The following is a 27,164-nucleotide window of genomic DNA, read 5'->3' on the forward strand; positions in this document are numbered from 1 at the left end:
GGTGACGGCAGGAGACGGAGGCGACCTGAGAGGAGGAGAAAATGGCAGGTGTGCATGGCGACACACAGTTAGCTTAGCTCTAGCATAGCGACCACACTTGTGTTACAAAGCCGCGACGGGAAATTACTAATATCAACCATCTGGGATAGGACTCAATAAAAACACAGCTTCATTTTTTTCCCTTCAAATTATTGTGTTATTAAAATGACAACATTCCGAATTATACGTACCGATCGTTTGTGGTGGCCTATTCACTTTAGCGCATTCAAATGACGTCGGGATGCCGCGGAGACGTCTGGGTAATGTAGTCAAGTAGCCCAGCTCGGGAATATCATATTCGAAACTGTTTTTCTGAAGATAAACACGAGCGACCAAAATATGGCCACTTATGACAGTAATTAATTCATTGGTATGACTGTTATAGATATAACAACAAGGTATGCGATCATATATTGTATTGCATTATAGTATTAATATGCATACGTCCTGGGTCTTATACATTTTGCACGCCCCTTCAATGTTATGCATATCTAACATTCACTCTTATTATCCATATTTCTATCGTTGCCTTTGCACTTATTTTTCAGTGTTTCTAATATTGGCTATATTGTAATTCATCAATATGTTATATATCACTGTCTATGATATCCAGAATGTACGTCCTGATTGTTCACTAATTGTCTGTCTATCTATCTATCTATCTATCTATCTATCTATCTATCTATCTATCTATCTATCTATCTATCTATCTATCTATCTATCTATCTATCTATCTATCTATCGTGATGATTTATCCAATAGAAGGAGCGAAAACATTCATTAAAACTGCTTCTTTTTTTAACACCATTTAGCAAATGTGTTTATCATTAGGCCTCTGCTTAGAACTTTTACTAAACGCTAGCGCGGTTCCCCCCCAGAGCAACATTTCCATTAGGAGGGGGGGGAAAAAAAACAAGATCTTGGTGGTGCATTCATGGGGTTAATGGTAATTTAGGTGCTGGGTTGACCCCCCCCCCCCCATGTGTAAACATGGCTGCTTTTAGTTGGGCACAGAGGAAAAACAATCACCGTCTTGAGAGAGCGTGGAGAATTATTTTTCGGGTGCTGATGTTGACATTTTGTCTGCACCGGCGTTATTAGCGTAAGACGCCGCCGTCTCTGCACTTAACAGAAAGGCGCAGCTGTTTTTTTTTTGTTTTGTTTGTTTTTGTTTTTATCAGCACGTTGGCAGCATTTATGTCTTATTAGCGGAACGTTTTTTTTTTGTTTGTTTTTTCCACACAACTGAAAGGGTCACAATTTGGCAGGATGTTGGATAAACCGTTTTAAAAACACGGCACCAGGATCATCTTACGTAACTATGTTATTACCGTAATTCCTGGCCGACAGAGCGCAGCTGGTTACAAGCTTCACTGAGTACATTTGTAAAGGAAATACCATTTGGTATGTACATACGTCGCAGCTGTGTAAAAGCCGCAAGTGCCCGCACGAGATATTTACAAAGAAAGACGGTACACAGAGTTTAACGCTAGCACCGTGCTAACGCTAGCGCCACGCTAACAGGGCCGATTCAAATAAAACTTACCGGTAAATATGACTTAGACACGCCAGTAACAGCAGCGGCAACACACTAGCACAGCCCTAACAGGGCCGGTAAAAGTCACTTCCTCGGCACATACATTCCACCAGTTTCATTCTTGCCTTTTCCGCTCAAGTGCCAAACCCCCCACCACCCCCCTGCGGCCGTAAGGAAAAAAATCCACAAATTAGCCGCATCGCCGCATAAACCACATGGTTGAAAGCGTGTGAAAAAAGTCGCGGCTCGTAGGCCAGAAATTACAGTAGTTTCAAAAGAGTTTCTTAAATTCACCTGGTTACAAGCCTCACTGAGTACATTTGTAAAGGAAATACCATTTGGTACATGCATACGCCCCAGATGTGTAAAAGCCGCAAGGGCCCACGTTGAAACCCACATTTAAACACGAGATATTTACAAAGAAAAACGGTACACAGAAAGAGTTTAACGCTAGCAAGGCGCTAACGCTAGTGCAGGGGTCACCAACGCGGTGCCCGCGGGTGAATGGTAGCCCACGAGGACCATATAGGGCGCGCGCGAGGTATGTTCTAAAAATACTATAGGCCACAAATCGTAACTATTATTTGTGCTTTAAATTCTAAATCTGACTTGCTTACGTGAATTCAAATTTTAAAATACCTGTAATGTCATTTACAATAAATCAAAAGAAAAATATTTTATGTCCGTGTAATGAGTCTGAAATTTGCCGCAAACGGGTCACGTACCCCTTCGTACGATCGGTGCTCACGAAGTAGCCCTCAGGCTCCAAAAGGTTGTGAGCCCTGCGCTAGTGCTAATGCTAACAGGGCCGGTTAAAACAAAACCTACCGGTGAATATCACTGAGACACGCCAGTAACAGCAGCAGCAACACGCTAGCACAGCGCTAACACTAGTGCCGCACTGACTTGGCCGGTAAAAGTCACTTCCTCGGCACATATATTCCACCGGTCTCACTCTCGTAGGCCGGAAATTACGGTAGATTTTCATCCACAGAACAGTACGGTATGTAATTCGGCTGCAGATGGTGGAATCCCCTTGCGCGCACCGTCGCTCACGCATGCGTGTACCATATGCGCGGCCCCTTACGGGTCGCAAGCGGTGTGGCAACGTTCCTCTCGCTTCCCCCTCGCCGCACGCTGCCAGCTCGTTTTTCCCGTTCCGGCGTTTTTACGGCTGAGGGGGAAAACTTTGACAGATGTAACGCGCCGAGCAGCCCGCGGGCGATACGGAGACGCTGTACATGAAGACATCCGAGGGAAAAGATGGAGGACCGGTGGGGGGGGGGGCGAAGAGGTGAGAAAGACGAGAGGACTACAGAGAGAAGGGGTGAAACGAACGAACGGACGGACGGGTGTCCGGGGTGAACTACGGGGGGGGCGTGCAGGTGCAGCTTGAACGAGCGGCGACCTTTTCGATGGCGTATTAAATCCAGCTGTTCCTCGTCCGGACTTGATCTCAATCACCCCCCCCACCTCAGCCGATGGGGGTCGGGACCCCGCAAAGAGACTTTTAGGGTCCACGTGGGAGAAAAGTAGGGGAACCGGGAAGAGGAGAGGAAGAGTTCATCGCAAATTTAGGAGGCTTTTCAAGCATGACCCCCCCCCCCCAGAGGAAAACCGACTTGGTAGCACCCCCCCGTGAAATTTTGGGAATGATCGACCCCCCCGATTACGTGAAAATTGGTATACTCAAAAACAAGCCAGAATCCGGGCAGCAGCATTTTGGTACCAACATCGCGGTACTCATTGTGTCTCCCAGGACCCCCCCCCCCCCTGCCCCCCCCCTCGGCCCTACCAGTCAAAACACCGGGGTCGAATCCGTCTCGCAGGCTACGTCAATACAGAAGGCGTCAAACGTTCCAGACAAAAAACGTGGCGGCCCGGATTTCGCCAAGAAGTCTCAGCGCGGAAAGATAACAAAACCCGTTTGGGCTCCAAAACAGGAAGCCTTCTGCTTCCTGAACAGTGCGTTCGCGAGACGGGTTCTGGAGAAGGAAAGGGTGACGAAAGAGTGCCTGGCTGCGTCCGTGCGGGGTTCGCGCAGAAGCCAAATGCATGGTGTGGGAAAACGAGATCAACGCGTACTTTTCTTTGCCGCTTATCCTCACGCGGGTCGCGGGGAGTGCCGGAGCCTATCCCAGCTGTCAACGGGCAGGAGGCGGGGTACACCTTGAACTGGTTGCCGGGCAATCGCAGGGCACATCGAGACAAACAGCCGCACGCGCAATCGTACCTAGGGGCAATTTCGGGTGTCCAATCAATTAATGTCATGTTTTTGGGATGTGGGAGGAAACCGGAGTGCCCACCCGGTGGAAACCCACGCAGGCAAGGACCAAGAATATATGCCTGTGAATAATCTTGTATTATCTGTCTCCGTGTGTTGCTCCACTGTTTGTGCTCAAATGTCTGTTAATTAATTGGTTATAACACCACAACTCAAGTGCTGCCCTAATTTTGATTCTTTTTTTTTTTTTTTTGGGGGGGGTGCCAAAGTAAATCAAAGTCTACCAATGTTGCCAAATCTACCAATTATGTTCAATGAAACAAGTCCATGGAAGTTTCCGTTCAGTTTTGCTAGCGTTAGCAAATAACACGGCCTGAACATGTAAACATGGTCAAATTTTTTTTTATATTCGAACTTTCGAGGAAGCAGGTGATGGCCACCCTCCATCAAACCGGACCCGCGGGGCCAAAGTTCATCCAGCATGTTTGCGCGAGAGCGAGCCTCCCGTCCCGCTGAGAAAACTTGACCGCGGTCTCGGGCTGCCGTTGCCGGAGGGGGGAGGGAGGTGCAAAGGTCAGAGTGAGGTCAAGTGTGACCAGGCCGACGCATGTGAGCGCCGCACTTGTCCGTCTTTCGAGACGCACACACCTGTTTTGGCTGCTCCCCTTGTAGGAATGAAACGCCCCCCCCCCCCCCGACTACCCCCGTCCCTCCCACGTCCTCGCTGCTGTCCTCATAAATCGCATCACACGGCCCCCGTTTGGCCCCCTCGCGCTTTGTTTGTTGACCTTTATGGGACGCCGTTCCGCATTATCTTCACGCCGACCCCCCCCACCCCCACCCCCGCGTAACCGCACACGGAGGCGCGGACAACAACGCGATCCGATGCTTGTTGTCAGTGTAAAAACCGCCGACAAAGGACAAGCTCGAAGACTCCTCCCCCACCCCGTTTATCCCCCCCCCCACCCCCCAATGTCCCTTCTTATCAGTCCTCTGCGTCCTTCTGCATTCGCATTACCGATGGTTAATCCGACTGGTTAAGAAAGTTCTGGAAACGTGCGAGGGATTGATTATGCGTCAGCAACCGATCTAGACTGGATTGTTGTTTCCATAGCGAACGGGACCAGAATTAGGTCCCGTCCCCACGCTGCAAACCTTGCACCCGATCTTAAGACTTAGTGATCACCTCACAAAGTTCTAGTCAGCACTCGAGCGGCACCGTTTTACTAGTGGACCGTTGACCACGATCTTGATCGAACTAGGACGGTTTTGGGGCCGTTCTAGTCAGTATCCGGACACCATTACTTCACTTGTGGATGTTTCTGGTTCAGGTCTATGATCCAGAGGGGACAAAAGAAGTTTTGGAGTCTACGTCAGGGGTGTCACACTCATTTTTGTACTGACGGTTCCCTTCGGAGGGTTATGACTACGAAACTATAAAAAAAAAAAAAATCTTTAACCGCCTCGTCAAATTTACATGTGAAATTTATGAACTCATTTTGGAATCAGAAATCGTGAGTTTTTCAACTATTGTTGTCTGGTAACACAAAAATGCTTGTCATATCTCAACGTTATCATTTATAGTGTGTCAATTTGAAATTTTGGTCCAGATATGAACAAAAATCGTGAAAGTTGACGCATGTGAATTGCCTTCGCGGGCCACATAAAATCATGCGGCAGGCCGGATCTGGCCCCCGGGCCTTGGGTTTGACTCCGGCGCCATTTTGGACCAGCATGAGCTAGGATCCGTAGACTCGATCAAAAAAAAAAAAAAAGGAAACCTTGTGAGTCAAGTGATCTCTTGTCGACGTTGTAGTCAGAACTTCAGAAGTTTGGCCTACTTTTATTTATTCTTTTTTGCACGAGCGTCTTCGCTTTGCACGTTCAGAGCAGAAATCGTTTTGTTTTTTTTTTTCGCGGGGGGAGCAAAATGACTCGGCGGCGACAGAACGCGTCGATACCGCTCCCCGATTGATTCCGGCGAGTAATTACCGAGCGCGCCGGGCTCGGGCGACGGCGCAAGGCGTGACGCGTTGAATCGTTCGGTGGCCGCTCGCGAGATGTCCGCTGGAACGGGAATCGGATAATTAAACCGCGGTTTGTTTGCAGGCTTAGGACTTGGGTGCTTTGCCAAACTATCAGAACCAGTCCAGGATTTGGACCTGTAGAATGTGTTGACCAGTATTGGGGTCGGTGGGGTTGGGGGCAGACTATACTATTAGAAAATGAAAGCATTTGAGATTAAAATACAACTAAAATTAAAAATATATATATATACAGAAAATATTTTAAAATACCAAAATGAATAATAATGCATAATAAATAAAATATTAATAATAAGTACATTTTAGTAAAATAAGTAAACAATACTTTTTATAATAAAAGCAATCAGATATTATTTAAAAAATGTAAAAAGTATAAAAAAAAACTTGAGATTGCAAAAACAATCAAATATATGATCTGAAAAGACAAAAGAAAATGCAAATACATACACAAACATTCCATCATAGGTACACAAATGGTACAAATGAAATATTGTGTTGGAAAATAGGGGCGGCACGGTCGGGAAACTGGTTAGATTGTTTGACTCACAGTTCTGAGGACAGGGGTTGAAATCCCGCCCCCCTGTGTGGGGTATGCATGTCAGTCCCGTACCTGCGTGGGTTTCCTCCGGGTGGGCGCTCCGGTTTCCTCCCACATCCCAAAAAACATGCGACATGAATTGGACGCTCTAAATTGCCACGAGGTGTGATTGGTTGTTTGCCTCTTATGTGCCCTGCGATTGGCTGGCAAGCAGTTCAGGGTGTACCCCGCCTCCTGCCCGACGAAAGCTGGGATCGGCTCGACCACTCCGACAACCCTTGTGAGGATAAGGGGATCAGAAAATGAATTGATGGATGGTTGGATGTTTGAAAATAATACAAAAAGCTGAGCTTAGTGACTTACTAAAATCGTGTCGTAAGTCACCAGAGACCAGGGGGAAAAAATAACGCACAGTGGCCATCTTAACCGAAACCCGGTTGGCAGCGCCGTTGATCACTTTGAGCGACCGCCTCGGACTTTATGCTGAAATTGCAAAAAAAAAAAAAAAAAAAAAAAAGGTTGCGGATTCAAGGATTACGGCTTTGTGCCCGGCGCTGGGTAAAGCCCTGAAAGCTGATTGGGACCTCCGGGCGCAGTCTGCCATTGGCCATCAGCAAGATGATTAGAATGCTGCTTTTGCTCCGAGTCTGGACACCGGACAGATTGTGCCCCACCACCCTCACACCCCCCCCCCACCTCGCCCGTCCCTTAACTTTGCTTGACCCCCCCGAATCCTGGCCACACCTCCTGCCAACCTTTCACCCGTTCACTTGCTGAGCATCTGGAAGGAGATGGCCGGCACGGTGGAAGCAACTAGTTGAGAGCATCTGCCTCACAGTTCTGAGGACCCGGGTTCAAATCCCAACCTCGCCTGTGTGGCGTTCGCGTGTTCTCCCCCCCGCCCCTGCGTGGGTTTCCTCCCACATCCCAAAAACATACGTTAATTAGACACTCTAAACTGCCCCTAGTTGTGATTGGGAGTTTGAACAGTTGTTTATTTTTACACTTGCCCCCGCGATTGGCCGGCACCGAGTTCAGGGTGGACGTGCGACCCTTGTGAGGATAAGCGGCTCAGATAACGGATGAATGCCAGAGATGAATTCCTTGTCGTGAAAAGAATTTAAGATGGTGCGGATTATTATTTTCTTTTTTTTTTCACATCTTTTCCCTTTCTCCCACCTGGGGGGGGGGTGATGATGATGATGAGGGTAGGGTGGGGTGGGGCGATGATGATGTATGCACAGCTGGTCGGGACAGCGCCGTCCAGGAAGCGTGCGCTTTACGGATCCCCTGTTGACGTTCCCGTCCGACAGTCTTTTTTTTCTTTTTTTATTATTGTTAATATTATTACTATATATTTTTTTTTTTTCTTACCCACCTGGAATCTTAACCCAACCGACCAGCTCTGCAGGTTCTCCAGCGCCGCATCAGCGGAAAAAAACGCGCAGACGTCGGGGCCCGTCACCTGCTCGCACGGTCGGTTCGCAAAGCGCCATTAAGCGTCTCCGCTCTTCTGGAAACAATAACACGCCGGGCCCAGTGTGCGACCACGCGTCGTGTTACGCTAGCTTGAAACACCCAACACCCGCGCGGCTAAAACTTACAAAAGAATTCCAACTTCCTCCTCGCTGAAAGAATTCCACGGGTATGGCCGGCTGGTCGACATTCCTCGCGCGTTAAGTCAATATTTTCGCATACCGCTAACGTGCCGCCAAAAAAAAAAAAAAGCACTACGACCACGCGGCTCGTTCATTTAGCTTAGCTTAGCGTAAACCTTTTAAGCCTCATAAAAGTATGCCAAGAAAAGTAACATGCACGTCGACATGTATGAACGAAATTTATTTTTGTCGGGATTACGCCGATGAGATAAAAATTAATATAATGCGCCACAGTATCCAGCACAAGCAAGCTGTAGCGTCAAATTTCACAACCAAATTATCTTTTGAGCGCAAATCTTATTAAGGTGGAGAAAAAAATATTTCATAAAAATGTAACAGCTTTTATGAAACACTAAAATGTTCACTTGTTATAAAAACAAAAATATTGGAAAAAAATATTCCACAAAAAATACAAATATCAAGGGAGGGGAAAAATGGATAAATATTTTTTAAATAGTCATTATTTTGTGGTTAAAAAAAAATACACACACAATCTTCTGATGCCTAAATAAATGCAATTAAAAACACAAAAATGTAGAAATTCATACATTTTCCAAAATTATTTTCCCCCAAAATTAAATTTTGTCAAATGATAGAAAAATAGTTATGCTACAAAAAAGCACGTAAATATAAAAAAAATGAATAACATAATTCATGAAAGAAAACAAAATGGTTTTGCAAAATAAACATTGGAAAATATCCATATTGTATCAAAAAATTAAAAATAATGGAAAAACAAAACACTAAAATGTTCACTATAAAAAACAACAATATTCTGCAAAAAAAATAAATCGTAAAAAAAATACATACATGAAGAGAGCGGGAAAAATGGACAGATATTTTTTTAAATGTTCATTATTTTGTGGTGAAAATTACAATTTTCTGATGCCTAAAACAATGCAATTAAAAATTTTCATTTTCCAAATCTATTTTCCCACAAAATAAAATTTTTGCAAATGATAGATAAATAGTTGTGCTGCAAGAAAAACACATAAATATTGGAAAAAAATGAATAAAATATTGAATGAAAGGAAAAAAAAGTGTTTAATAAAAAAACACATTTGAAAACATCCATATTTTGTAAAAATAATGAAAAAGGAGTGATTTAAAAACGTGTTCATATATCAGAGAAAAAAAACAACTAGATTTGTAATCTGTTCCATAACTCCCTATCTAGAGGTCGTGTCAGATTTCTCTAATTAGGAATTTCTATGATGACCACTGGTGACATTTCACAATTTATTGCTCTAAAAAAAATATACTCTCCAAACGTTTCCCACTTGCAGGCCTCGAATCGTCTTTTTTCACCGAGTGACGTTTCGGCTTTGCGCGACGCGATCAAACCGGGACGTTGTATTGATGCGATCCCCCTCTGACGGCGGCTGCCGAAAAGTGGCTCAGCATCCGGAAGAATAATGTCACAAGTGGGCGTGATTGAATTTAATAGCGCCAACGGATTCCCTCGGCGAAGCGGCGGCTAAGTGCGGAGTGGGAGGGGGGGGGGTTGGGGGGCGGCTCTCACCTGTCCGATTCGATTTGAACGTGCCACGCGGTGAATAATTTAGCGCTTTCTCTCCCGATGAAAAGTTCACAGCGGATAAGTGGGGGCCACCATTTGCATAAGCTTACATTTTTGGCTTTTCAAAAAAATGATTTTGCCATTTGCATCGCTCTAAATGGGAAAAAAAAAAACATACACATATCGGGGGAGAATAGTACACAAAAAGGTTGAATGCGTTAGATGAAAACACAAAAATATCATCACAAATATATTAATATATATATATATAAAGTTACCCAAAAAAAAGCCACATATTCAATTTAAAATGCACAAATGATAACAAAATACATACAAAAAAATGAAATATTATATGAGAAATAAACAATTAAAAACACATCCAGTACACAGCATATACAAAAAAATATTAGATGGGGAAAAAATAGACTCATGCACACAATGGAACCTTTACCTTAAACAGCTTTAACATTTAAAAATACAAAGATAATAGACAGAAAATACAAAATGCCGCAAGAAAAAATGTGAAAATATTGGGGGGAAAAATGACGACGATATTAGAAGGAAAAAAAATTAAATCAGCTAAATATTAAATTTTAAAAAACGAACAAATATAATTGGCAATTTAGGTCAGTTCAAATTCAAATGCAGTTCGTGAAATATTAGAAAATGACAAAAATATTAAAACTAGAAGACAAAGCTACTAAATTACTAACCAAAAATTCAAAAAATATATATTTAGATGACAAAAATATTAAAACTAGGAGACAAAACTACTAAATTACTAACCAAATTTAAAAAAAAAAAATACTTAGATGACAAAAATATTAAAAATAGAAGACAAAACTACTAAATTACTAACCAAAAATTTTATTTAGATTTAAATATATTTAGAGTTTGGAAAAAAATATCTCGATAGCCCAAAATACAAAAATATTAGATGAAAATCACACATTTCAGAAAAAAATGGAAGATATATAAACTGAACATGGAAAAAATAGAAATATTAACGCTTAAAAAAAAAAAATCTGTAAAATGGAGGAAATGGAGCACATCGGAGGGGCCCGTCACGCGCTGCACACCCGGCGCCGCCTTTGTCGTTCCTTTCGCCGAATTTGCTTTGCCAGCCAACTCGCTAGAAGTTGTGTGGGAAAATCACGGCGAGGAGCAGGTTCGCCAAATAAATCAACATGTGCTTTCGTTCGAGGCGCTCGGGCTGGTGATTTCCGACCGTATGCGTTCTCCAGATGGTCCTGCGCACGCCGTCCCTCACTCTACGGCTTTGACACCCCCCCCCCCCCCGCTCTCTGAACTCCACCAAATGTTGATTACGGCGATTATATTTGGGTAATTCCCGCTCGGTCTTAAAATGTCCACCCTGTGTGTTTAATACTTATGGCGAGGGCCTGGGGGGATTACGCGGACCCCTGCGCGCGACGTCGTGGCTGCGTAGCTCCAGTCGGACGAAGCCCAATCTGTTGCACATTTGGTGGGAACAAAGGAGGTGTGGTAAGAGGCAGGTCCGTTGCGTTCAGTTCTTGACGGTACACTTCTTGACAATCTGATTTACGGAGACGGAAAGTTGAAGTCACCCATTCATTTGTCAGAGCTTGGACCGGATCCCTTCGTTCTCCCGTAAATCTTCTGTCGTTGTCTTGGTTCAAGACGTTTTTTGGACACTTCCATGCTTCCGACTTCACCGCAGCGATTTGTTTTTAAGTTCTTATGGCGGCAAAGGAGATTTGAGCCGCTGAGAACAAATCAAAACAGGAATGTTTGTCAAGTGTTCATGTGAAGAAATATAGCAATTTATTGTATTGTAATTTACAAAAAGAAAAAAAAAACCATACATACCCTTCATACTTCATATTTGGCCGCTTGGCGTAGTATTATACAGATATGCAAAGATACATGGAAAGCAGAGTACCAACAAAATATGCCTGCGAATAATCTTATATTATCTGTCTCCATGTGTTGCTCCACCATTTGTGCTCAAATATCTGTTGATTAAGTGGTTATAAAACCACAACTCAGGTGCTAATTATATATTTTTTTAAATTGTTGGGAAAATATTATGACGGGAATATTTCTAAAATAGGGTACAAAATAATTGACACAACACCCAATCTTAGATGATAAAACAAAAATAATAGATAATTAAAGAAATATTACTGGGAGACGTAAGTAGTATTGGGGAGGATTAAAATATTGAGAAAAAAATTGTAAGTGGTGTATGAACAATTACAAAATTTTGAAACAAAACCCCTAAAAAAAGTAAAGTTTGGAAGTATGGAAAAAAAAAGGTCGCTACCACATTATAACGTGAAACATGTCACGTTATAATGTGGTTAATTTCACATTATAACATGAATCATTTCATGTTAAAATATAATTCATTTCACATTATAACACGTTTCATGTTATAACATAGATTCCAATATAATTAACCACATTATAACGTCAAACATATCACGTTATAACGTGGTAGCGACCTTTTTTTGGGGGGGTGTGGCAGCAATACGCTTCCGTAGTAAAGTCATCCAAAATGATTTATAATAAAACAATACATCAGGCATCCCACCACCTCCCCAGCGCTCATTTTTTCCTCATCCCCCCTCCATACTGAGGCCCATAAACAGAAGACCCCTGGCAGGGATCTCCACGGCATTTCCATCAGGAACGCAAAACGCCGACACACGTGACGCAGCCATCAAAAGCAGATGGTCCGCATGTTCGGCTTGGCGCGCGCAAACAAGTGACATTCCACAAGCGTTATTGTTTTATTACTCGGAATAGCCCGCGAGGTTTTCATCAAAAGTCCGTTGTTTTGAACTCAAGTTTGCCAACATGTGGCGCCGTGCCCGTAAGACACCCCCCCCCCCCCCATAACTTCAATCATCCCATTTTGCTCATAGTTATTGTCATGTGTTTCAAATCCTGGGACAAAACGGCAGTATCGTACCGCCGATTAAGGAAAAACATAAAACAAATTCTCAAGCCAGAAAAATGCTCTGCACATTTTCTAAAAAAAAAAAAAAAGAAAATGCTCACCTGATTTTCATACATCCCCCCCCCCCACGCCCAATAATATAGACTAAAATTTAAAAAAAAAAGTAAACTCGCCCAGGGACAAGCAATTCAGAATATTCCACGATAAATATGTATGAAGGTGGGTGATCCATTCCAACTTCAAATTTGTCAACGGCACGTTGCCAAATGTGCAACAATTTATTAAATCGCTGTTTGTACAACAAATGGCTTCCATCTGTTAGGACTCGACGTCAGCTGCAGTGTCGTAGAGGTGCTTTGCCGCCCTCTAGCGGTCAACTCACACCACATGCAGGATTTATATGGCTTCCTCTAGTGCCACTGTATAGTTCCAAAATTGTTTCTTAAATTCAAGTAGAAATGATGACAAAAGAACCATTTTTTTCCCCCATTCTGTGTTTACTTCTTATGTTTAAAGGACACTCGCTAATGGTGCAATCAAGCGAGTTAAAAAAAATAACAAAAAACAAAGATAGGCATGTTTTAAAATCATGTTTGTAACATGTTGTTTGCTTGGCGCGCACACGGTGTAAATGGCGCGGGGGCTCATCGGGCGTTTAAATCACAGAACGTACAAACACCAGCGTCGGAAAACTAGCGATTAGCTTGCGCCGGAGGTATCATTGCAGCTTCTAATGACAGTCTAGTGCATCGCCGTTAATTAGCCACATTAAAACAAGAACTTGGCATCGGCGCGCCGTCCTAAACGCCAAAGCTCTACACTTACTCACGAAAAGCACACAAATTCGAGACTTGAGGGTGTGAAATGGTCGGTTAGCTTTCTAAATAAATGCGCGGGCAACAAATGCGCAGTACCGTGCTTGACGCGTCGATCGAAACGGTATAAAAGGGACTAACGTGGCCGCTTCGAACCAAAACTGGCAGACTTCCCGTGTGTTTTTTGAGCATGTCTTGAGAGGCTGTCAACCAAATTTCATGCTCCAAAAGTTGAGTTAGTAGAATTTCTCGCTTGACGGCGGCAGGTCGACGCCCAAGATGGCCGCTTCAAAGCAAAATGGGTTTACTCACGACGGACATGTCCACCCAAATTTCACGTTAGTCAAGTGAAACTGGCGCCCTGGTGGTCCAATACATCTCTTAAGCAGTGTATATAATTCCAGCTGGCGTCAGGTATAGCAAATATGACAAAAAAGCGATGATTTTTGCAAATAAAAACATAAGAAACTTAATTACATTGCATATTTGTTGCCGTAGAAATGCTCTAAACGCAAATCACTTCACATCCTAAGCAGCAATCAGTTGTTGTTTAAATTGGAGCCACCGCGGGGTTGGATGGTCACCCTCCTGACGGGCGTCTGGTCGGCCCCCCGGTTGGCCACCAGCTCCTGGAGCTGCAGGGCCCCCCCTCCGATGAAGCAGAAGGCCGGGCACACGGGGCCCGAGCAGTCCACGTGACCCTCCCACAGGGGGCGCAGGGAGTGGGCGTCGTAGAAGGCCACGCGGCCCTTCTCGAAGTCGAGGCACACGCCCAGCCGGGGGGGAAGCGGGTAGGTCAGGCCCACCGGCGGCGAGGGGCCGTTGCCGTTGGGGTCCGAGCGTTGGCCGTTGTGGTGGTGGTGGTGGTAGCTGTGCTGCGGCAGGTAGAGCTTCCCCATGCCCATGGTGAGGAAGCAGAATGGCGGGGCGGAGTCCACGCCGTCCTCGGCGCCGCTGTCGTGACCGCTGTCCGGGTCGTACCTGCGGGCAAATACCCGTCGGGGTCAGGATCACCCAGACATTATTGTTCCGATCGTTTGGAGGGTTCGCCGTGAAAAGGATCACAACCTCGAGATCGGAATTTCTGATACATCTATCAACGGTTCTGGCTATTTACCGGGGACTGGCCATGTCTTCCGGTAGATGAAACCACTCCTGCAGTTTGGACTCCAGACCAACACCCACCTAAAAATGAAAGACGTCGGAATTAGTCCGTCCATTCAAGCGTCTCCGGAATCTGTGGAATCCCGCGATCGTCGTGCCGTACCTTGACGAGGTACGAGCCGGGCTCCACCGAGCACGCCCAGTAGTGCCTCCCCTGCGTGATGGCAACGTCTCCCACCAGGAGGTCCGAGGTCAGGTGACAGGAAGTGAGCGCGTGGTCGGCGGCCTGCAGCAGGGAGAGGCCCGGGACGCTGCGGGCCGCCCGTTGCTCCTTGCTGACCACCAGCCGGTCGGCGTGGAGACCCCAGCGGGAGTCCAGGTAGAAGTTTAGCACTGGAAGGGGGACGAGGACAGGAAGTCAGGAAGCGAGGGATGGGGGACGGGGGTCAACTAAAGGGAAGGTGGTACTGAAGTCGACGAGAGGTTAGGGCTATTCAGACAGTGGTGCCTTCAAGTTTAAGTTTTATTTTGGTAGGTGTCCACTTCCTTACTTTCAATGGCTCTTGCTTGATCAAATTCTCTATGCCTAAAATTGAAAAGCAAGTCAGACATCTTCATTTGAAGCAGCCATTGTGAGGGAATTCCAGCGTAACTGACCACCAAATTGCTAAAAAAAAAGATGAATTTTTTTGCTTATGCCATCTTTTCATGCGGGTGGTGCATTACGTTGATGTCTGGTGATCATTTGGAGGTATCACTGACTACTAGTACTTTAGTGAACTCCATTCATCCATTATCTGCCGCCATTCCGGGCTGGGTGGCGGAGGAAGTGGCTTCAGCAGGGATACCCAGACTTCCCTTTCCCGACCAACTTCTACCAGCTCTTCCGGAGGGATCCCGAGGCGTTCCCAAAGCAAGTCGAGAGCCGTAGTCTCTCCAGCGTGTCTTGGGTCGTCCTCGGGGTCTCTTTCCGGTGGGAGGCATCCGAACCAGATCCCCCAGCCACCTCATCCGGCTCCTCTCAATGCGGTTAGGAGCAGCGGCTCGACACTGAGCCCCTCCCTGATGACCGAGCTTTTCACCCGTTCTCTAAGGGAGAGCCCGGACACCCTAATTTCGCTCCCTTGTATCCGGGATCTCGTTCTTCCGGTCACGACCCGCAGCTCGTGCCCACAGGTGAGGGTAGGAACGTAGATCGCCTGGTAAATTGAGAGCTTCGCCTTGCGACTTAGCTCCCTCTTTACCACAACGGACTGATACAAAGTCTGAACTGCGGTTTGGTGCACAAGCAAACTCCTACTAGGGAAATAGCCCAAAATGAGCTCCAATCGGAATCGGTAGTCCTTTACTTGAACTTGAAGGGATCACTGAATCGACACTGCAGGGGTGTCCATCTTTACACCGACCACTCGAGGAGAAGAATACTGACGATATCACGTGACATGGTACATTTTTTTTTTCAAAAGCAAAAACACTTGACAGAGGGATCGTCTCAATAGCAGGAAGGGGAAAAACAACAGCCTGCAGGGAGTCACTCAACCGACCCCCCTCTGGTTTTGAAAAGCTCCGGATCGGAATCCGATCTGATTAAGCCTCGGGTCTTAAACAATCCGCAAACCTCATCGCCGGCGAGACGGATCTCGTCAGGGTGCGAAAGATGGGGTGGGGGGAAAGAGGCAGATGCGTGGAATGAACACATGGGGGGCACCGAGATATGAATTCTTACGTTCCTCAGGAGGCGTTTGGGCGGGTCGGCGGCATGGAAGGAGCGCTGAAGAGGATGACAGGCTGTGAAATGGCAATAAAACGTGGCGGAGAGAGATGAGGAAGTACAGGAAGTGAACAGTGGATGGGAAAAAGGATGTGAAAAGCAGAAAAGAGAGAGAGAGAGAAAGAGAATGAATTACAAACTTGAAAAGCGTGATCGTAGACAATACAAGCCACCAGATGGTTTCACGTCGGTGAAAGGACGATAGTCGAATTAAAAAACTTTGAAAAGTAATGATTGGAGACAAATTTTTGAAAAGAAATTAAAAGCCACAACAGAAGTGAACATCGCAATTGTACGTCATGGAGAGGTTGAGGATTTATAGGGTGATTCTTTGGCGTACCACTAGAGGGAGCCCACATACAACTAGTGGTATATCTTTCATATTTTGAAAATCACGCTACTGATATACCCAATAAAAATACAAAATTCCAGTGTAAGATTTCAAAACTATATGAACAAAAAGCCTCGGATTTAAGACCAAAATCGAATGTGTATGATGGCACTTGGCACCCACTTAATGCAAATCATCGCCACCCGCAGGATTGGAGTGGTACTGAACAAAGTGACCTTTCATGATTTTTGTTGGGACATGTTTAGCATTTTTTTGGTCCATTTTAGTTGCCCTACCAAGTTGGTACATTTGCAGTTTCCTAAGATTTGGGTCCAAATGTCACCCTCACCTGGCGCCGGCGGGGTGTGCAGGTAAACCTCCTCGCTGTACTCGCCGTAGCCCGCCTTGTTGCAGCCCCTCACCCGCAGCACGTACACGCTGTCCATCTCCAGCCTGTCGATGACGGCGCTGGTCGCACTCACCTCGTCCAGGCGCTGCCAGCCCCAGCGGGCGGCGGCCAGGCCGCCCCTGTGGCCGCCCCGCGACGCCCCGCCGGGCACCACGCCCCGGCGGCGGTACTCCACCGAGTAGTGCCAGGCGGGCGCCGATTCCGGGGGCAGACGCCAGCTCAGGTAGAGCCGGTCGTAGGCCAGGGAGTGTTGGGTGTCCAGGACGGGGGCTAAAGGAGCTGGGGTCACCCAAAACAAACAACAACAACAACAACAAAAAAAATATATATATATGTATATATATATATACATACATATATGTGTATATATGTGTGTGTGTATATATGTTGGAAAAAAAATGAAATATAGGCCCAAAAAAATCACATTTTGAAGACAAAAAATACAGTACTTTTTTTTTTTAAAACAAATTTGTAATGTTCTGGTATTTAGGAAGAAATTATGTGCATGCTAAAATATAAAATATTAATTTAAAAATATGGTGACAAATACAACATAATTAAATAAAAATAGCTTTTTTTTTTTTTTTTTTTACATTTAGTGTAACTTGGGACCAATTTGTATGTTGACATTTGTGATGGATTTTATTTGCTCCATAATTTAGGATTACATTTATAATAAATAATAACTTAAGCACTGAAAATGCACATTTAAAGCACAAATTTTGAAAAAAAAAGTGGTGTAGTATTTGCAGGACAATTTAATTGAACCCAATTGTTTTTGTTTGTCGGAAAATCAAAACCGAAAGGCAAATATGAAAGGGGGAAAAAAATTAAAGTGACAAATGCACATTCGTCAGAACGCAGTTTGTCAATTTTTTTTTTTTCTCACACTTACCTTGAATAAAATTCAGCTCGGTGAGCAGTTTGAGTTCTTTGGAGACATCCAGCTGGAAATGCCTGAAGGACGGATCAGCGGCCAGAGCAAAGTGCTGAAGGTTCTCAATGGCTTTGCTGAACCTGCAAACCGAAACGGGTCCGATCAGAAAACTTCGCCGCCAAGCTCCGCCCATTTCTAATGGACCCAAAAATGGCCTCTTCAACCTAAAAATGGCAGACTTTTTTTCATTTTTAAAAAAAAAATTGACATTCCTAAGCGAGTCTGGCTTCCCGGGCCAAGATTTTAAAACATTCCACGCCTGTGCTTTTTTTTTCAGGCGTGCATTCTTGAGACGTTTGCGTCTACTCGTGTTGCGAAGTGAAAGTGGCTCCGGGTGGGGGTTGGGGGGGAGGGGGGGGCAAATTCCAGCTCTTAAAATGTCTCCGCCGCCGACGCAAAATAGCAGACTTCCCACGTCGTGTAGCGCGTGCTCACTCGGCTCGGTAATCATGTTTCTTTTGTTGTGGCCCCAGCGTCTAAAACCCGGCCCAAAACCAGGAACAGTTCCCGGACGACAACAACAACCTGTTCCCTTTTTCCCGGGCGACTTTGACGGCGCACCTGTTATGCGTCTGGCGGGCGGCCTGCACGAAGCAGGGCTGGTCGGTCTCCTTGAGCAGCTCCTGCGTGAACGCCACGAGGCCGGCGTGCTCCATCAGGCTCCGGCGCTCCGCCACCTGGGCGGCCAGCGCCTCGCCGCGCTTGTGCCGCGCCGCCTCCAGGGCCTGGGTCAGCGAGGAGTGGCGCTCGGCCAGCGCCGCCGTCAGGTCCCGGATGCTCTGGGCCAGCTGCTCGCGGGCCGACACGCTGTTCACCTGCGCGGTTTCGCAATCACTTTGCCGTGCGTTGGAAGTAGAACGCGGTTATTGCAGCGTGTTCTTTGCTCGCCAGGACTCTGGGACTGACGGCGGTCCAACTGAGCTTAGGTTCTGCTTGTGATTTCTTCCATAGAATCAGTTTTTCCCCTGCCCATGTGGCCAAATTTCACACCCGTGATCCCCCCCCCCCCCCCCCACCCCTTCCCACAATCCCACATTCTGCGTTTGAAATGATTTCCTGTTCTACGTGCTTTCTAATCACCTCGGTCTGCGTGATGGCGCTCTCCAGCTGCGTAATCTGAGCCAGGACCGTGTCCTGGTTGGACAGTATGTAGTTCATCTCCTTTGTAATCTTCTCCTATCGCCCCCCCCACCCGGGGGGAGGAAAAAACAACAACACATCAATCGAGTAAGAAATAAGACAGTTGCAGGGTTTTGTGTCAAATTGTCGATTGAAAAGACGACAAAATTTGAAGGGGTCGCTGTACCTTGAGGGCTTGGTAGGCTTGAGCCACGGGCAGGATTTTGTGCCCCGCGTGCGTGCGGCGCAGCTTGCAGAGCGGACAAAGCAGCCGCTGGCAGGACCTGCAGTAGAACTGCAGCTTCTCCTGCTCGTGCTCCGTGCAAGTCAAAACCTGCGGGGCGAGACGGATTCAGACGCGCGGACCGCAAAAGACGGCCGAGGCGAGATGGCGGCGGGTGGCGGGCTGCCTTGGGTCTGAAGTTGAGCGTGGGCGGGATGTGCTCGTGCTGCGCCCGCGGCGTCCCCCACGGGTGGTAGAGCTTGAAGCACTCGTTACAGAAGTTGGCCCGGCAGTCGCCGCAGCCCTTGCTGGCCTCCAGGGCCTGCGGGGCCTTGCAGAACTGGCACATGATGGCCACGCTGCCCAGGCTCACCGTGTGCCGGTACCTGCCGAAGTACGTCGAGATTACGCAAAAACAAATTGCGTGAAAGTTTGTGGCGTGAAGATGTCGGTGGAGTCGGTCGGTTTGCCGGGGGAATGCCGCGCTTGATGTCTTTGCGGTTTGGCATCTGTACCGTAATTTCCGGCCTATAAGCCTCGACGCTCAGGTCTGGCCCTGTTAGCGCTGCGCTTGCGTGTTACTGTCGTGCCTGTGATTTTTACCAGTATGTTTTTTTTTTTTTTTTGTTATCGCAGTGCTAGCATTAGTGTAGTAGCACTAGCGTGAGTGTTACCTCCCACAGCGATGCTAGCGTTAGCGTTAGCACAGCGGCGCTAGCGTTAAACTCTCAGGTCTGGCCCTGTTAGCGCTGCACTTCCATGTTACTGTCGTGCCTGTGATTTTTACCAGTATGGGGTTTTTTTTTGTTATCGCAGTGCTAGCGTTAGTGCAGTGGCGCTAGCATTAGCTTTAGTGTAGCAGCACTAGCGTGACTCTTACCTCGCGCAGTGGGGCTGGCGTTAAACTCTCAAGTCTGGGCCTCTTAGCGCTGCGCTTGCGTGTTACTGTCGTGCCTGTGATTTTTACCAGTATGGGGTTTTTTTTTGTTATCGCTGTGCTAGCGTTAGTGCAGTGGCGGTAGCGTTAGCTTTAGTGTAGCAGCACTAGCGTGAGTGTTACCTCGCGCAGTGGCGGTAGCGTTAGCTTTAGTGTAGCAGCACTAGCGTGAGTGTTACCTCGCGCAGTGGCGCTAGCGTTAGCGCAACGGCGCTAGCATTAAACTCTCTGTGTCCCGTCTTTCTTTGAGAATATCTCGTATTTCAATGTGGGCACTTGCGGTTTTTACACAGCTGCAGCGTATGCATGTACCAAATGGTATTTCCTTGGGGTGAGGCTTATAAGGAGGTGAGCTCTGTGGGCCGGGAATTACAGTAAATGTCCGTTTTCGGCACGATTGTGCGCATCGCACTGACCTCTCCACGATGCGCTCCAAGGTGAGGTTCCTCAAACAGTCGGTGAGGCCTTTCTCGCCCAGCTCCACGTCGCGGCCGCAAGGAACGCAGGGGAACAGCATTGAAAGGGGCGGGCCCTCCTTGCGACGCCGCCCCGGGTACCCCGGCGAGCGGGGCGTGGACGGAGAAGGCGGGTGGGGACCTCGAAAACCAGAAGCAGATGCAAGGCGTGATACGTTGACGGTTATGCAACGGCGGGTCCGCCTCACGAATGGTCGCCATCCCAAAAATGAAAGGAGCACTCACCCACCCGGAGCACCCTGTCGATGGGCCGCTGCTCGGATTTGGGCGCGGGCCTCCGCAGCTGTCGGGGGGAGCGCGTGGTGGGCGTGGAGGCCGGGGAGTTGGGCTCGGCGGGGAGGTCCGGATGCGGGTAGCCGCTGGCCACCAGGACCTCGCAGGCGCACATGAGGCACACGCTGTGGAGGCACGGCAGCACCACGGGCTGCTTGACGATGTCCTTGCACACGGGGCAGTGCAGCTCCTGTTCCAGGCTCTTCATGTTGGACTGCGCGGGGGGGTGACAAACCAATGTCATCGATTCGAACGAGGAGAACAGTTTTTTCCAATCCAGAGGGAACAAAGGAGCAAAAAGGGAGATTAGCAGTATCCAGATTTATCTTTTGTTATGTTTAGGGAATTCAACTCGGGACCTTCCACCATGTGAACAACACGAGAAAGTAGAGGGCATAGCAGATATGAATTATTGACAGTAATGGCCGGCCCTGCATCGGGAGCAGCGAGCGTGTACTTGCTGCTCGTGGAAATTTTTCTATTTTAGCCCTGCCAGGCAAGTCCCCCTTTTAACACCTGACAGCAGATTTTAAAAAATAATCAAAAAGTATATTTAAAAAAAAAATCATAACAAATCAAACCATTTTTTTTTCTGCTCTCGAACGCTGTTGGCGTGTCCGGTGGAGGTGCCGCGCAGTCACGGCAAACAACGAGGCACTCTAAAGGGAAGATCTCATTTCAGGGCATAGTCATAGCCGGCTAGCTAACTGCACAAGCGCGGATGCCGACGAAAGCGCTCAAGTTATCATTGCACTACATTGGTTTGTGAAATTATCATTTATGGTTAAAATATTTTGACGTGGTGGTGTGCTGTGGGATGTTCCTTCTGTAAAATTTTACTCGCAGGGTTCTGCCGTTTTGGGAAATGCTCAAGGGTCAGAAAATGATGGAAAAGGGGCAAACGGGACCACCAAGGAAGGCCTCGCTTCGCGCTAAAACCTCGGCAAGACGGCGGCGGCTGGTGACGTCGCGGGTTTAAATCACGACCTGACATCCGGGAACGCTTACGCCGGCGCTCCGTTCCGCACAGTCGGCACTTTTCTACCAATAAAACGGCACGCCGGACATCCACCCAAATGTGATCTACGTGTGGCTAATAGATGCAAAGAACCGATCGGCCGCTACGAGTAATCAAAGCAACCTGCATCATCATAACCTCATTTCTCCGTTCACTTCCGTCTTCAATGTCATTCTGTCTTTTTAAAAAATTATTTTTATTCTGATTAATTCCACCAATTCTGCATCACGCGTCGTAGCCCGAAAAAGCCGGTGCCGGTTCTTTGGCGCGTCCTTACCTTCACCTGCAGGAACCTTGGCGCCATGACACTTTTACGGGCACGCGCGCGTGTTCGACGCAACGGCTTCACGGGAGGGAGGGGGGAGGTCGGAGCTAGGGAGGGGGAGGGGCGAGTACTGTCTTGTTCATATTAATATATGTGGTAATAATATCTCAGACCGCACATATCTGATAATGTTATGTTTATCCGAAAAGGCGTGGTGAGATTTATTATGATTTTTACCCCCCCCCCTCCCCTCCCGCCCCCTTCAAACGTGCATTGACGCAGCATCCAGCTCTGCCGTCTCCAAGGCAACGAGCATCCCTTGGAGACGGTACATTCTCGAGCCGTACTGGCTGCAGCCATTTTGCTTTACAAAAAAAAAAAAAAAAGTGATTTATTATCACGTCAGGATTCCTGCCACATATTCAGATGTTAAATCAAAATTTTTAATCCAGAAAAAAATTCATAAATAGTGTTGCTTAGGCAATATGTAGATGTGTGTGTGTGTTGCCATCCTGGCAAATGAGTTACCCTTTAATGTACATATATTTTTTTCATATTTCGATAGAAATTGAACAAAATGGCGTGCATCAGCTAAAAATAGCCCCCAAAAAACAGATATGGGGCGAAAATGTCCATATTTACTCACGCTGATGCGCACCAGAGCGTCCATGTTCGACGCGGCCGCCTTCAAATCCATCACGTCCATATTTCAGCAGCTTGTTGATAACATCTGCAAAAAAAGCCGCGGGTCATCTGCCATATGCTTCCGCTGTTGAAATGACGTTATGGTTCCGTAAAATTGTTAGTTTTACAAACGGACTGTTTTTTTTTTCCCCCCCAACCTTTAAATGGAATCGGGATGGTGGGGGGGGAGGCGATTCGGTCTGGACGTAAAATCTACCTTCCACGGTAAGCCACGCCCACTCCGTGTAGTAACCAATCGTTTTCTAGGCTGATTAATTTCCAGTATTTTATTTTAAAAATTATTATAGATTTTACTACCTCCGCTGGAATTCAAAGCACGCCTTTCGCCAATATATATATATATATATATATATATATATATATATATATATATATATATATTTTTTTTTTTTTTTTTTTAAAATCAAAATCGCCAAATTTGTTCTCAGTTGCTGTTTCGCTTGTTAACCACAAGGTGGCCCCAAACTCCCACATTTCCACCTCCAGCCAAGTCCAGGGAGACAACGTTTTGTTTTTTTACATGATTTTTTTAAGAATGTGTCCGCTATTTTTGCAATTTATGTTCAAAATGAGGTTGTCGTCAGTCTACACGAAACATGGACGATATATATATATATATTTTTTTTTTTTAAATGTACACATTTGAATGGATTTTCCCGAGGATTCGGCGAGTCGGGGAATCGATCTTCCGGCACATTGCCGAATCACCCTGGCCGCACCGCTGAGTCCAGTCCGAGTCACTGCCACTCCCTCGGTGTCAACGTTTTTATTTGCAGCTCCGAAGCGTTCCGCGGTGCGTGGCTTTCCTGGTCGGGGTTCGCTCACTTTGAACGCACGCGCAGCGCCGCAGGGCGGAGCCTGCCTATAAAAGCCCGAGCTGCACTTTGGGCCAACTTCTGAGCACATCGTATCCCGATCTCGGCTGACTCCGAACCCTTCTTACACGGTAAGAACTGTCGCCTTTATCCGTGCGTGCTAATCATCAACCTTCCATTGATTTAGCCTATTGTTTTAAAAAAAAATATTGCTTATTTTATCATTTTTCCACGCGTGTGACGACAATTGTTTCCTTGATTGTGTAGTAGAGTGAGTACATTATGTTCGTTTTTAGTTTATTTAGACCCAACGTGGTCCATAAATATGAAAGGTGGGGCCCGACTAAGCAAAGTCAGTTTTGTTGTTTGAATTCAATATTTTTCAGCATTAAAAGCGGGGGAAAAACAATATTTTCCACGCATAACTACTGTGAGTTCCAGACAGAGTCGTCATCTGTGGGCAGGCTTCTTTTTTTTTTTAACCCTTTACTGGGACACAGCCCCTTTTTTTTTTTTTTTTTTTTTTTAATTCTTTGCATGATGATGATGTGTCACCGCATTCCAGCACGGAAAATTACTGCAAAAACTGTTTAAAAAGCCTCGACGCCCGCATTAAAAAGCAAATTTGTGCATGTGAAAAGCAAATAAAGCGTCAAATAGCCCCGAGTGTTGACATTTAGTCGCAAAATTAATTTTAAAAATATGAAAAGACGAATAGCTTGTGACTACTTTTCCTCTCCCTGTTCATTTCATCAGGCGCGTCCCCCCCCCGAACCCAACCCGAGCAAGCATGCCTTCGGAACTGGAGACCGCCATGGAGTCCCTCATCGTGGTGTTCCACCGCTACGCCTCGCGGGAAGGCAAGACCGGCACCCTCAACCGGCGGGAGCTGCGGGAGCTGATGGAGAACGAGCTGTCCAACTTTTTAAAGGTACGCCATCGACGCGTGGATGGCAAACCCCCCCCCCCTTTCCCCGTCGATCAGATCCCCCTGGGATAGCTGGAAAATCTGCAATATAGAGACAATACTTTAAAAAAAGCAGTTTTATGGATGGAATATTGTTTTCTTGTCTGTCTACAATGGTTGCTGCACCATTTGCGGTCGAATAGCTGTTGTTTAATGGGTTGCAACACCGATGCTAGTTTCATTAGCCGGTCTACGGCGTTTTAAATTGTGCGTTTTCTTTCAGCTAGAGGACTATTTGCTCAAGCAAAGTTATGTGGTCGCTTTAAACGCGTAAAATTATTTTTGTTTGATGTTTACTTTGACAGTAAACTTTTTTTTTTTTTTTTCCTGAAGAATTTTCACTCGCTTCCAAAGTGCGCTCGTATCTCAAATTTTTGCTCTCAAGTTGAAGCAAATAGTTGGGCAAGCGGCTCGTATACCAAATGTTTCATAATTCCGCTCAATTGTTAGTTGAGGTACGACGGTGTGACATATTTGACCAAAACGTATTGTTTTGTCAAACAAAAATCGGCTAGCTTTATGCTAACATACAATGCGAAATGCCATAGACAGCCTAATGGAATTTAGCGTACAGCAATACTGACAAACATATTCTCTCTGTTCTGTGGGAAGAACGAGTTTATTTGGCCAGAATCTTCAAACCTGTCCATGTATGAAAATAATAATAATAGTAACTGTTAGCATGTCCAAAATGTTTGCAAATAGTCCAAAAAAGTCTACGCCAAGGCAGAACGTGTACCTGAGTGGAACGTTTTTGCGTTTTCAGTGCCAGAAGGACCCGGCCGCCGTGGACAAGATCATGAAGGATCTCGACACCAACGGGGACGGCCAGGTGGATTTTGAGGAGTTTGTGTCCCTGGTGGTGGGCCTGTCCATCGCGTGTGAGCAGTGCTATCAGATGCGCATGAAGAACGTGACCCAGAAGAAGTAGAAGAACCGTTTTTCCCGCAAGAGAACAACATTCCGTGAAGCATTTCATTGTCTTTCTTTTGGTTTTGTTTTGTTTTTTTTTCCAAGTTCAATGTCCATTAAAAATGTCCCAAAGGATTTCAAACAGACTACAAATGTTGTTTTATTGATTTTCATCTGTATCACGCGACAATATCGTCACGCCTTGCCGACAATTATGACAAGAATTGATCAATTGTAAGAAATCAACATATGTGAGCGAGGAGAAAACAAGCTTAAGATCGCAAGGTCATCATAAATATCGATTCCGTGTATCGATACCGTATCGTAAGCCCTAACAATAGATTGCAATGTTGATATTTGATGTATCATCTACTGCATACTGACTTGATGTGCTGATATTGCATGTTGGTGTATCGACAGTGTATCATGAGTTATGACATCATACGTCGATAATGCTAGTGTATAGGTACTGTATCGTAATCCTAACGATACAGTACATTGCAATTTTGATATTTTATGTCAACGTATCAACACCGTATCATCTCCTGCATACTGACCTGATATGCTGATATTTGGTGTTGGTGTATCGACAGTGTATCATGAGTGATAATGATATGCTATGTCGACACTTAACTCTAGTGTATTGATACTGTATCATGAGCTGGAATGTTCCGATATATTATGCTGATAGTGTATCATTAGGTGTAGGTCGCAACGCATTGCAATATCAAAATTCAGTGCATTTGATGCGCTTTAGTGATATTTCAATACTTGATGCGGGTGTATTGATACAGCATTGCTTTAATAATACAACGTGCCCTATATCGAACGCAGTAGTATCCACACTGAATTGTGATTATACGAACTGCCACCGAGTTGAAGCTACGTGCGAGTCAAAGTGCAGGCCGGCCACTCCCCGTCTTTGTTGATAAGTTATCGCGACGATGGGGAATCGCCGGAATGTTGTTCCACGCACACTCCCTTTCCATTATCGGACACTTTTAAGTCTCACGGAGGACCCCCTCCAACCCGTGACTGTGAGGATAGACGGCCCGTGACTCAACGGCTGTTTTTGTGCTTCATGTCGTCTGAACGTTTGGTTGTTTAAGGCCATGGTGGGCTTCCAGTCCCACTTGCATATTTGCTCAAATCCACTTTTTAAATGTTGTACTCTGCGATGGCTTTGATCGGAAACGTGTGTGGCGAGAATTTTTGAAGGGGGACAAAAAAGGGCCTGGGAGTCACAAATCGGGGTAAAAAGTCATAAGCAGTCATGCGCTTCACTCACGCCCTTTTGCCTGTTGTTATGGTAACAGTGCAAACATAGGCACGTTGCTAGGTTACGGTGCAAGTGTTGTGTGCGTGTTGCAACCTTTGGTTTTACTTAGAGCGCAGTTCTCTATTTTGACCACTAGATGGCAGTATGTTTTACTTTGGACCACTAGATGGCTGTTTAATGTGTTTTTCCGGGGCCATCGGGGTCATAATTTGGTATTACGCTGCTGATTTCGGTGCGGCTTTGGGATCGATTCCCGCTCAGCGGTGATGTCGATGTGCATCCCGCAACTGACCGGCGACCA

The 27,164-nt window shown here is 46.2% G+C and overlaps 2 protein-coding genes across 6 annotated transcripts; one reads left to right on the forward strand and one right to left on the reverse strand.

The window, feature by feature from the left end:
• Nucleotides 1-12,694: 12,694 nt before the first annotated feature.
• trim46b (tripartite motif containing 46b) lies at nucleotides 12,695-23,634 on the reverse strand. Of its 5 annotated transcripts, XM_061817249.1 has the most exons (13): nucleotides 23,610-23,634; nucleotides 22,832-22,915; nucleotides 20,855-21,116; nucleotides 20,570-20,750; nucleotides 19,404-19,602; nucleotides 19,181-19,327; nucleotides 18,955-19,050; nucleotides 18,436-18,689; nucleotides 17,833-17,954; nucleotides 16,878-17,216; nucleotides 14,590-14,819; nucleotides 14,440-14,507; nucleotides 12,695-14,303 (listed from the first exon to the last, which is right to left on the reverse strand). In XM_061817249.1, the coding sequence occupies exons 2-13, from the start codon at nucleotides 22,889-22,891 to the stop codon at nucleotides 13,862-13,864; spliced, it is 2,400 nt and encodes a 799-aa protein (XP_061673233.1). In that variant the 5' UTR covers nucleotides 22,892-22,915; nucleotides 23,610-23,634; the 3' UTR covers nucleotides 12,695-13,861. The 5 variants fall into 5 exon arrangements, with proteins under 5 accessions (XP_061673233.1, XP_061673226.1, XP_061673248.1 ...); XM_061817242.1 differs by lacking the exon at nucleotides 23,610-23,634 and having other exon boundaries at nucleotides 22,832-23,200; XM_061817264.1 differs by lacking the exons at nucleotides 22,832-22,915; nucleotides 23,610-23,634 and adding an exon at nucleotides 22,059-22,268 and having other exon boundaries at nucleotides 12,696-14,303.
• A 42-nt stretch (nucleotides 23,635-23,676) lies between these two features.
• s100a10a (S100 calcium binding protein A10a) lies at nucleotides 23,677-25,730 on the forward strand. The gene is made up of 3 exons (XM_061818200.1): nucleotides 23,677-23,836; nucleotides 24,462-24,636; nucleotides 25,439-25,730. The coding sequence occupies exons 2-3, from the start codon at nucleotides 24,496-24,498 to the stop codon at nucleotides 25,601-25,603; spliced, it is 306 nt and encodes a 101-aa protein (XP_061674184.1). The 5' UTR covers nucleotides 23,677-23,836; nucleotides 24,462-24,495; the 3' UTR covers nucleotides 25,604-25,730.
• Nucleotides 25,731-27,164: the final 1,434 nt, after the last annotated feature.

The sequence above is a fragment of the Syngnathoides biaculeatus genome, chromosome 1 (assembly GCF_019802595.1).
Source record: "Syngnathoides biaculeatus isolate LvHL_M chromosome 1, ASM1980259v1, whole genome shotgun sequence".
Taxonomy (NCBI): domain Eukaryota; kingdom Metazoa; phylum Chordata; class Actinopteri; order Syngnathiformes; family Syngnathidae; genus Syngnathoides; species Syngnathoides biaculeatus.